At 41.2% G+C, this 12,495-nt stretch overlaps 1 protein-coding gene across 1 annotated transcript; it reads left to right on the forward strand.

Annotated features, from left to right (window-relative positions):
• The first annotated feature begins 2,816 nt into the window (after window positions 1-2,816).
• On the forward strand, window positions 2,817-7,724 carry LOC140949531 (uncharacterized). Its single transcript, XM_073398693.1, has 2 exons — window positions 2,817-6,025; window positions 6,269-7,724. The coding sequence occupies exons 1-2, from the start codon at window positions 2,817-2,819 to the stop codon at window positions 7,722-7,724; spliced, it is 4,665 nt and encodes a 1,554-aa protein (XP_073254794.1).
• Window positions 7,725-12,495: the final 4,771 nt, after the last annotated feature.

Consider the following 12,495-nt stretch of genomic DNA (forward strand, 5'->3'; position numbering starts at 1 on the left):
CTTCGCGTCGCTTTGTATTTGCTACCCTCTTCTCTTTTTACTACCACGATAGGGTCTTTACTCCACTGAAGAACAGATTGTACAACATGAACTAAAAAAGAACAAGCATACAGATTGAGACTCGAACATTTCTGTGACTCTCACATTTACAAGTGTCGGAGCCAAGCTGAGAAGTACGCGGCTTTGAAGATCTTTGCCGCAGTTTTCTCAATCTCTTAAAATGACATGAACTCTTTGTTTAAAATAGCAACAAAAGGTTAAGCTATTGCCAGTCAACTAAAATTTGTTGTGAGCCGGGAAAAGGACCATTCCTAATAATAGACATAACAGTTTATTTGAATAGAATCTTCGTGAAAAGCAAAACTAGCAGAAACGGGAACGTAAAGAGTCAAAGTGGCCGCGAAATAAGAAACACAACCGTTCTAAGTGAGTCTAGCACTTTCCTCAAATTATCAAATCTAAGGAGCAAAATTTTTTTTAAGGTTAACTCTTTTTACCCTATTTACGGCTAATGGTTAAAATTTTTCAATTTTACGGCTATCGACTAAATCTTGGGCCGTTTTACGCCTATCGGTTAACCCCATTGAGACCCTCTTGCTGTGGGAGGGATGGTACTATTGCTTCTAGGTCAATCAATCGGGAAAATAATATTGAAGCCCTTGTAATTTTTAAAAAGATCCAATTTGCCCTAGGATCACCGAACAGATACGAATTTTATAGCGGCGCTAAAAAAAATGAGCGGCAGTGGAAAAAGTGAACAAGAACATGTACCACATTTCCTCCATAAAAAGTGAAAACCAGGAAGTTTCCTGGACGTTTCACGTTGCAGTCATGCAAATCAACGGCAAGGAAATGTACAAGAAAGTGTGCTGCAATTAGCCCTATTGTTGTTTTTCACAGTTCAGGTCAAGGGCATCCAACGTTTCATTTTTCACAATTCACTCACCGGGTTAGGCTATTTTTCGTAGAGAGTAAAAAGGAATCCTAAAATTTTCGGATTCAAAAAAGTGATGAAAGAAGGAATCTGAAAAATCGTCCTCCTACACCAGTTTGGACAACATATTGCGGAGTAAAACGTTGTTCTGGAAACAACTGTTTATTTAATTAATCTAAGCAAATAGGTCTAGTAGAGTCAAGAACCTATGCAAGCTGCTGGACGAACAATGTGACAGCAGCTGTGACAGCGAACTTTAGAAGAATTCGAACTTGAAAACCAGGGCCGCCCTGTTGAAAACTTAGGGACGGTCGCGCGATCGCCTTTTGTTTTCAAGGTGAAAACTAACGCAGCGAACCTTCGGTCAGTGTCGATTGACCTAGAAGCAATAGCACCATCCCTCCCATAGCAAGTGCTGCATTGTTGCTCGAACGCGGTCGCTAAGCTTGAATATTCAGGTCACGTATTAAACCTGGTAGTTTGCGGTCATATCGAAGCGTAAAGGTCAGCAGTGGTTGTTGATGAGCGAGCAATTATTGTGCAGTTGCGATGGGTTTTGTGGAGCCAGCGAGCAAGAAGCAGGAGCACACGTTACCTGCAGACCCGGGGGCGGTACTTGGGTATTTTGGGGGTGGGTATGTGCCGCCCGGGACTCCAAATTGGCACCCCGTTCTAGAAAAAATTTCCCCTAAAATTGATACCCCGTTCTAGAAATAGGCCAATTTTTTATACCCCGTTCTAGAATTCGCCCTAAAACTAACACCCCGTTCTAGAAATGGGCCAATTTTTTTATACTCCGTTCTAGGGTGCAACAAGAGTACAACGGTTTGCTTGTTAACGCACTGAACCGTATTTTTAAAAGCAATCTGTCCTTGAATGCTTTCAAATGGCAGCTTACAAAAGTGGAGAGCTTTCGTGCGTTCGAAATATTATACCCCGTTCTAGAAACCGAGTCTGAAATGGATACCCCGTTCTAAACCAGGAGCTTCAAAATCACCCCTTTGGGTGGCACATACCCGTATAGGTAATGTATGGGAGTACCCCCCCCCCCGGGCCTGCAGATTAGCCGATGGCAATTTGGAGCGGATTCGTCGATTATTCTCGAATTTATAGCGTTTCGTGTGAAGGCGAGTGGAAATGGTCCGTTTGTTTTGTAGCTAGCCTTTAATTCTTCTTTAGTAGATAGTACCTACAATTGCAAAACTCAACAAAATGCCACTTAAACCGGCCAGGAAAGACAAGGATACGTTCAGTTGAAGGTATCTTAGCTTTCTTTTGTTATATTTTGACTTTTGGACTATTTTAGTTCATGGGAGTTTCAACGACTCATCGCATTAATTTGTCCATGTGAATATTAATATATTCATTCAGCGACACATACTACGTCTGGGCCGCCTGTGGGAATCTCAGCTACGATAGCATCAGCTTAGGGGCCGACCATTTAACTCTTGAGGGAGGGGGTGGGAGATTTCTGGTCATCAAGAATTTTTTTTTTTCTAGCAATCTGGTGTGCAGGATATTTTTTTCCCTTTTTTTCCCATAAGCCTTCTATTACATTTGTGCTACATGCAATTTTTTTCTTCCGACAAGCGCTTGCAGGAAATTTTTATTTTCAAAATCACCCACCCCCCCCCCTACCCCCCTCAAGAGTTAAATGGTCGGCCCCTTAATTTACACTTTTAAATTACACCTGACCAGACCACACAGTCGTTACGTATAAGTTAATGTTTTCGTAGCTATTCCTTAAGCCAAAAGCTTATTATTATAACGTTTCTAACTGGCTTCCTTATTTTTTTTAAATATTAACTCTTTTTCCGTAGAACTATTTGCTAATTATTCTGGTCTTGTCTTTTTACCTGTTTATGTTTCAAAACAGACACATATGTTCAAGGTTCAAGAAGCTATTCACCAAGGCATGATTGCCGCAGATTTTCTTTCAAACACTAAACGAGTTGCCCAGGCTATCGAGCTGTGGAACGAGTGCTTAATACTACTAAACAACAAAACCTTAGAAAACGAACATGAACTTGTCGCAATATGGAGAATAGTGCTGTATAAGAAGCTGTTTTATGGAAATGCTGCTATTACGAAACTTTCACCAGCTATAGAATCTGGCAAAAAGCTTTTAGTCCTACTTCGTAATCGTAAGAGAAAAAAAGAAGAAGGTGACACAGCCTTGAAGTTATCAGAACTGTACCTCAGAAAAAGTGAATACCAGGAAGCAGAAGCAATCCTCAAAATTGCACTCTGCGTTTACAAAGAAATCGAAGACAAACACGGAGAAGCGTCATGCTACATGAACCTAGGAAATGTGTTTCAATCTGTCGGAAAATATGCCAAGGCTGAAGAATATCTTCATAAAGCACTTACCATCAACACAGAAATTGGCGACAAAGACGTAGAAGCGTCATGCTACGGAAACCTAGGATATCTGTTTCTATCTGTCGGAGAATATGCCAGGGCTGAAGAATATCTTCATAAAGCACTTATCATCAAGACAAAAATTGGCGAAAAACACGGAGTAGCGTCAGGCTACACAAACCTAGGAACTGTGTTCAAATCTGTCGGAAAATATGCCAAGGCTGAAGAATATCTTCACAAAGCACTTACCATCAACACAGAAATTGGCGACAAACACGGAGTAGCGTCATGCTACACAAACCTAGGAGCTGTGTTTCGATCAGTCGGAGAATATGCCAAGGCTGAAGAATATCTTCACAAAGCACTTACCATCAACACAGAAATTGGCGACAAACACGGAGTAGCGTCATGCTACATAACCCTAGGAACTGTGTTTTACTCTGTCGGAGAATATGCCAAGGCTGAAGAATATCTTCACAAAGCACTTACCATCAGCACAGAAATTGGCGACAAACACGGAGTAGCGTCATGCTACACAAACCTAGGAGCTGTGTTTCGATCTGTCGGAGAATATGCCAAGGCTGAAGAATATCTTCACAAAGCACTTACCATCAAGACAGAAATTGGCGACAAAGACGGAGTAGCGTCATGCTACATAACCCTAGGAACTGTGTTTCACTCTGTCGGAGAATATGCCAAGGCTGAAGAATATCTTCACAAAGCACTTACCATCAGCAAAGAAATTGGTGACAAACACGGAGTAGCGTCATGCTACACAAACCTAGGAGCTGTGTTTCACTCTGTCGGAGAATATGCCAAGGCTGAAGAATATCTTCACAAAGCACTTACCATCAAGACAGAAATTGGCGACAAAGACGGAGAAGCGTCATGCTACAGAAACCTAGGAGCTCTGTTTCAGTCTGTCGGAGAACATGCCAAGGCTGAAGAATATCTTCATAAAGCACTTACCATCAGAACAGAAATTGGCGACAAACACGGAGTAGCGTCATGCTACATAACCCTAGGAACTGTGTTTCACTCTGTCGGAGAATATGCCAAGGCTGAAGAATATCTTCACAAAGCACTTACCATCAAGACAGAAATTGGCGACAAAGACGGAGTAGCGTCATGCTACATAAACCTAGGAAATGTGTTTCAATCTGTCGGAGAATATGCCAAGGCTGAAGAATATCTTCACAAAGCACTTACCATCAAGACAGAAATTGGCGACAAAGACGGAGAAGCGTCATGCTACAGAAACCTAGGAGCTCTGTTTCAGTCTGTCGGAGAACATGCCAAGGCTGAAGAATATCTTCATAAAGCACTTACCATCAGAACAGAAATTGGCGACAAACACGGAGTAGCGTCATGCTACATAACCCTAGGAACTGTGTTTCACTCTGTCGGAGAATATGCCAAGGCTGAAGAATATCTTAACAAAGCACTTACCATCAGAACAGAAATTGGCGACAAACACGGAGTAGCGTCATGCTACATAACCCTAGGAACTGTGTTTCACTCTGTCGGAGAATATGCCAAGGCTGAAGAATATCTTAACAAAGCACTTACCATCAGAACAGAAATTGGCGACAAACACGGAGTAGCGTCATGCTACATAACCCTAGGAACTGTGTTTCACTCTGTCGGAGAATATGCCAAGGCTGAAGAATATCTTCACAAAGCACTTACCATCAGAACAGAAATTGGCGACAAAGACGGAGTAGCGTCATGCTACATGAACCTAGGAGGTGTGTTTGAGTCTGTCGGAGAATATGCCAAGGCTGAAGAATATCTTTACAAAGCACTTACCATCAAGACAGAAATTGGCGACAAAGACGGAGTAGCGTCATGCTACATAAACCTAGGAAATGTGTTTCAATCTGTCGGAGAATATGCCAAGGCTGAAGAATATCTTCACAAAGCACTTACCATCAGAACAGAAATTGGCGACAAAGACGGAGAAGCGTCATGCTACAGAAACCTAGGAGCTCTGTTTCAGTCTGTCGGAGAATATGCCAAGGCTGAAGAATATCTTCATAAAGCACTTACCATCAGAACAGAAATTGGCGACAAACACGGAGTAGCGTCAGGCTACATAAACCTAGGAACTGTGTTCAAATCTGTCGGAAAATATGCCAAGGCTGAAGAATATCTTCACAAAGCACTTACCATCAACACAGAAATTGGCGACAAACACGGAGTAGCGTCATGCTACATGAACCTAGGAGGTGTGTTTGAGTCTGTCGGAGAACATGCCAAGGCTGAAGAATATCTTCATAAAGCAATTACCATCAGAACAGAAATTGGTGACAAAGACGGAGTAGCGTCATGCTACATGAACCTAGGAACTGTGTTTCACTCTGTCGAAGAATATGCCAAGGCTGAAGAATATCTTCATAAAGCACTTACCATCAACACAGAAATTGGCGACAAAGACGGAGTAGCGTCATGCTACATGAACCTAGGAGGTGTGTTTGAGTCTGTCGGAGAACATGCCAAGGCTGAAGAATATCTTAACAAAGCACTTACCATCAGAACAGAAATTGGTGACAAAGACGGAGTAGCGTTATGCTACATGAACCTAGGAACTGTGTTTCACTCTGTCGGAGAATATGCCAAGGCTGAAGAATATCTTCATAAAGCACTTTCCATCAGCACAGAAATTGGCGACAGACTAGGAGAAGCGACATGCTTCACAAACCTAGGAGCTCTGTTTTTATATGCTGGAGAATATGCCAAGGCTGAAGAATATCTTCAAAAAGGACTTACCATAAGGACCGAAATCGGTGACAAAGACGGAGAAGCGACATGCTACATGATGCTAGGAACTTTGATATTTAATGATGGTGAATGTGAGAAGGCTCAAAAATATTTTGAGAATGCTCTTGAAATTAGCAGGGGGACTGGAAACATCGCTTTGCAATTTGAAACGTCTCTTGGTCTAAATGAGTGTTCTTTTAAAATAACAGGAACCAAATCTGAAGCCTTATCCAATCTTTGGACAAGCATTCAAATTTGCGAAAAAATGCTTAATTCTCTAGGAAGCAAAGATTGCCACAATATATCATTTTTTGACAAAAACGCGTCTCCCTATCGGCTGTTTTGTTCATTGAGTTGTTTTAGTGGGAAACCCTATGAAGCTTTACACGTTGCTGAACTTGGACGGGCCAGAGCTCTAGCAGAACTTATGTCAAATCGCTACTCCATTGAAAAAGAAATATCCATCAACCCACAATCGTTTGTTGGTATCGAGGAAGTAATTAAGAAAAATGGCAACAGCACGTGCCTCTACATCTCCTATGACTACGGTCACAATATATTTTTGTGGGTTTTGAAACCAAGCAAACCGGTAGCTTTCCGAAGAACGAAACTTTGTGAAAGCCCTGTTAGCAAGCACCGCAAAATCTCTGTGCATGACCTGTTTGGAAACGAAAGCTTCTTAAGAAAATTTCACGTTTTACCTCAAGAGCAATGCGAAGACCGATCACTCTTCTCTTCATTCGCCAACCAGCGTCCTCTTTTAGATGAGGAAGAAGTGTACACAGGCCCTGAACCGCCAAAACTTTCTCAGGTTTACGACATGTTGATTGCTCCCGTACATGACTTGCTGGAAGGATCTGAAATCATCGTTGTTCCTGATAGCTGTTTCTTCCAAGTTCCTTTTGCAGCATTACATGATGAAAGTAATCGCTATTTATCAGATTCTTTCAGGATACGCATTGTCCCCTCTTTAACGACTCTCAAGCTCATTCTGGACAGTCCAGCGGACTCTCACAGCCAAACTGGTGCATTGATTGTGGGTGAGCCAAATGTGATGAATGTGTATTTCAAGGGAGAGTTAGGATATCTATGTCCATTGCCTGGCGCGAAAGCAGAAGCCGAGATGATTGCAAGACTACTACCTCAATCTCACCTTTTAATAGGAGAGCAAGCAACAAAGCAGGCAGTTCTTCAGAGAATACCCTCAGTCAGTCTCGTACATATCGCTGCTCATGGTAATGCCGAAAGAGGAGAAATTGCTCTTACCCCCCCCCGTGACTCCGCAATGCGTCCTCCACATGAAGCAGAATACTTACTGACAATGACCGACATTTCACAAGTTAGACTCTCAGCCAAACTGGTGGTCCTTAGCTGTTGCCATACCGCACGTGGACAGATCAAAACAGAAGGCGTTGTTGGAATCGCTCGAGCATTCTTAGGATCGGGTGCACGCTCAGTGTTAGTGGCATTGTGGGCCTTACAAGACAGAGCAACAGAACAGTTCATGGGAAGATTCTACGAAAACCTTGTTCAAGGAGAAAGTGCAAGTGAATGTCTTCACCGGGCCATGAAGTGGATGCGAAATAACGGTTTCCCTGAAGTGAGGCAGTGGGCACCTTTCATGCTGATTGGGGATGACGTGTCATTTCACTTTAAGGAAGAAAAGTGAAGGTAATTGTTTTGTGACAATTAGGGCCATAGGAAGTCTGCCAGGTCTTTTTATATTGCAGTTTTATCAACTTGGGTGCATTTGGTACTTTCACTAGTACCAAGTAGAAAGTAGTATTTACCTTTAAAAACCACATTATTGACTACATGTACACCTAAAGTCAGCTTTTACTATGATTGAGGTAAAATATGAATTAACCGCTTTTTAACATCGAAGATATTAAACACCTCAATTATTCGACCACACTTCTGTACTTATCAGTCTAAATTACAACCCATGCATATGTGGGGCTCTGCATTTGAAAAAAAAACGCTAAAGCGCCGTATCCCTACCGTAAAAAGAATGATTTTAACTCTTTTCTCTTTTTTTCTGATATATGAGGCACAAATAATTGAATATTATTTTATTTGCTACCACTCAATATGAACGTGAGGGTTTGCTGGCAAAATGTTTTCTTTCTGAATATAATGGAAAGAGAATTTCAGTTATGAAACGAAACTGACAAACAACCCAAGACAGTTTTTTGTTTGATATAAAGATAATCGGATTAAAACTATTATGGCGGAGATCTAGATCTGAGAATTGATAAAAAAACACTGAAAACTACAAATTGTGGACTGTGTATGGAGTCTTGACCGTAACTAGAGGGCTTTTCGCGGACACTGACTGAATTATAGTAGTACACTGGTTCTAAACTTGCACCAAAGAGGGAAGACCGAGATTCCATAGGTCATCAAGGCAAGAAGTTTCAAACCTATTTTAGCTGTGCACCCTGCATTTCATTTTTGATGCCAGTAATTGTAAAGTTTTAGCAGTGAGATAAACTTTAATAAGTAAACCTCTTCCTTCACGATAAAGCCGGAGGATCCCTCTTCCAGGTAAAATGAACCTAAATGCTACTTACCCCAGCTTGAGTCTTTTGTACCGAATATATGTGCTTTACTAATTTTTGTCTCTTATACATTACTGTTGCAGGTATTGCACTAACGACACACCATGGAATAACGGAACAGCCCTTCGGTAGAATTCCAATGAGGTAGTCCCTGGCGGAAAATGTAAAGAGTCAATCTCTGCAGCATACGAACATTAACTAAAAGAATTGAAAGAGAACTGACTTGCTTGGCACAGCGGTTCATCTTTGCCGGCTTAATTATTTTTCCCACTGATTTTATTTTGTGTGTGTGTGTGTAGGTACCTTGAGTACTCTAATCTCTAAAATGTCTTGCAAAAGCACAAATCACCAGCCTTATAAAAGTGTACATCGGTAGCTCGGACAATGATAAAACTGTAATTGCGACACGAATAACATCAGGATTAGCTAATTTCCCTGTCTTTTTAGGTAATTTGTTTAAAAAACTTACTTCCTTAGTTAGTTCCCAAGGCTACAACTAAAAAATACTTTTCATGTAAACTTGCGAGATTTTTGATCGCAAATTGAAGTTTGATTACAATGCAAACAACATTGCAAGGTTTATAGTTTAGTAGAATTGTCTATATTTTAGAGCCAATCTTTTTGTGAACATAGGAGCAGTAGTTTTGCAACCTTGCATTATGAAATAAGGTTTGACGACTCAATTAAGTCAAATACGAGCCTAGCGAAACCAATTTGTCCTAACTCCAAACTAGCCCAGTTGTAAACTAAAGGTTATTTCATTGTATGATGTTCATGCCTGAGCATAAGTTACTATGTTAGTCTAGAAGAGTAGTACTTGCTTTAAGTATCCACCCTAAAATGCAAAGATTTGGTGGTCCAGTTTTCAGTAGTGCTTTGAGTAGGAAAACTAATTTTAGTGGTTCGAACAGCATGTCGCGTATCCGAGAAGGTCGCACATGGAAGTTTCATTGTAATCTGTATATAAAATGCCAAGATTTGGTGGTCCAGTTTTCAGTGGTGCTTTGAGTAGGAAAACTAATTTTAGTGGTTCGAACAGCATGTCGCGTATCCGAGAAGGTCGCACATGGAGGTTTGATTGTAATCTGTAAATATGTAATCTCACCAGGTTTTTAAAAATAAAGCGTATTTGACGTAGCAAATTCAACGACAAAACTTTATTGAGCCTTTCGTTATTAAGACCTCTAGTGTTTATCCTTAATTATCTATTTGCTCTTTAACAAAAAATATTCTCGGTAATATCAGGGAGATTTAAAATCACAATCCCCGTCAAACGGCAACGTCAATTTTACGTGACCAAGGTATCAGTCAAAAAAAAAAATAAATAAAATTGTAATTTGTAGTTTGTTTTCCAACGGAGCACTTAGAAATTGTTAAGAACTCGCTTAAACGTGTCCGTGCGCTTGCGGATCGAATTGGAATTTGGCAAGGTTGGTTTTTGGAGAGAGGGGAAAACCGGAACACCCAGAGAAAAACCTCTCGGCAAGGAAGAGAACCAACAACAAACCTACCCTTTCATATACCTGAAGCATGAAAAAGGTACCCTTTTCGGTCGGAGCCTCCCCATAAAGGCCATTATAGGGAGTACCACCCCCCCCCCCCCTGGGGAAAGGAGGCAAGTGCCCTCACCACTGCGGCACCCTAGCGCAGTTTTCGTCGGAAGTCGATTCAGTTGTTGTTTCTACGAAAAAAGGTTAGTAGTTTCATGACGATCAGTTCAATCCATAACAATTATTTTGCAAAGTTTGTGCCCGTTAATTTCCTGATTAAAGGAAATGTCACTTTGGGTCTAATGTTTGCCATTTGCCGTATACGCGACTCTAAATCCCTCGATTTTGCTCTCAACGACTACTAGAATCCATAAATTTGGGCTCATAAGAGTTACTGCCACGATCACTTCCGTCGATTCGGAATCGAAGAATTACGTTGACGGCAAAGTCGAAACATCAGGTTTAAGTATTACAGTTACTCAAGTTAGGAAATCAACAGATAAAAACTGAAAAAGATTATCCTTACGGGATAGACGTGGCATGAATATCTTTATTTTTAAGTAGTAAAGATAAACATTGAGCGATAAATAAAGAGAAAGCTTAGCAACATGTTTCCAAATGGTGTTAACCGTAAACGTGATTCTAAATCTCTAGTCGCCTGCGTTTGCATCGAAGTTCTCCAAGGAACCAATTTGACAGGCCTGGTAACAATTCTTTTCGGGCCGTACGTTTCACCGTCCCTGCTTTACTTCCTATAAAATCCCTAGCTGATCCTTTTTTCACTACCGTTAATGCTTTGCTCAGATACCAGGAAATAAATTCAAGACTTTTTCCAGACTTTTTTCCGAAGCAATAATTTCTTTTTCCAGACTCAAGGTTATCAAATAGGTCAGTGATCAATAGACACCTTAAAAAACGCAGGAACAAAGTTTTTTTCATGATACATGTAGGCTGAAAACATACGGGCGAAAAGAATAAGATTTGAGCGAAACGAAAAAAATTCAGTTATAAAACACTATTTGTTGTAGCTTTAAAAAAACTCAAGATTTTTTTAAATTTTTTTTAGACTTTATCTCCATTTTTTAGACGTTTATCAGGTCTAGAAAATTGCTGAAAATTGCTGCTCAGTACGAACCCTGAGTTTTTACAAGGTATTTCACTCCATAACTTGCCAGTGTACACCCCCGTAGTGAGAGTCATTTCGGGTCCCACCAGGGATGGATTTTGATTTCGTCATTATCTAGATCTTGGAAGTACTTCTGATTGGTGAAAGTAAATTTTTAACCAATCAGAAGTGCTACCCAGATCTGGGTAGTGACGCGTCTTCATTAAGGAATTTCTGCCCTCGTTTCTCAGACGTCACTTCGCGGGGAAACCAGTGGTGACGTCGCGAAATGTCGGTAGTTTGTTTCTCAGGCTAAGCTGAGGGTCTCAATGGGGTTAACCGATAGGCGTAAAACGGCCAAAAATTTAGTCGATAGCCGTAAAAATTGAAAAATTTTAACCGTTAGCCGTGAATAGGGTAAAAATGAGTTAACCGTAAAAGAAATTGTTACCTACAAAGATTTGCTACTTTTAAGGAGGGGGCTAAACTCACTTATGGTTGCGTTTTTTATTTCCCGACTGGTGTGACTCCGTACGCACTTTAGGCGAAGCGCCTTTTAGATGTTAACCAAGACTTTCTCCTTTTCCGACGCTCTCTCGGGGAACTAATTTTTTCTATAGCGAAAGTGTGGCTTCTTGCTGGGGATTAATATTTGCAATTTTCTGGAGGTCGTGCCCTCGAAACACTAGTGAAACAACACGCAGAGACGTCACTGTTTGTAAAACACGTTGACGATAAACAACATTTCCTTGTTTTTCTCTGACGCTACGGTAGACATTATGCTTAGTCCCTGTACGGCGTCTTCCCACGCAATCTCGGTCAAGGCATTTCGGTGGAGAACTCGCTCGGACCACGTGACCCGAAACGCATTAGCCGCGCGGAATAATGCGGCCTACAGACAAGGCAAGGGCAGACAGTCGTTCCTACAGTCCTTCGCTATCATTAAAAACACTGGACACGGGGATTTTGTTATTGGCCATTTTCACACTAGAGCTAGAAATGGATCATCCGTCTGAGACTAGCCTGTGTACAGTCGCGCCCTCCCCATAGACACCCTTTCTCCGATTTTTTCTGGGAGGAGGGGGCGGCTGTACGCAGGTTATCTGGAACGGATAATCCCGTCTTCAAACGTCAGGCGGATTGTTCATTCAAAGTTAAAACTATTCCATTTTCAAATTAAGACATATTGTCTATCTGACACGAATCATCAAACGGATAACCCGTCTCACACGAATAATCCTTCTCTAGTGTGAAAACGGCCATTTCTGTTATAATGAAGGTCGC

Source organism: Porites lutea, chromosome 10, assembly GCF_958299795.1.
Source record: "Porites lutea chromosome 10, jaPorLute2.1, whole genome shotgun sequence".
Taxonomy (NCBI): domain Eukaryota; kingdom Metazoa; phylum Cnidaria; class Anthozoa; order Scleractinia; family Poritidae; genus Porites; species Porites lutea.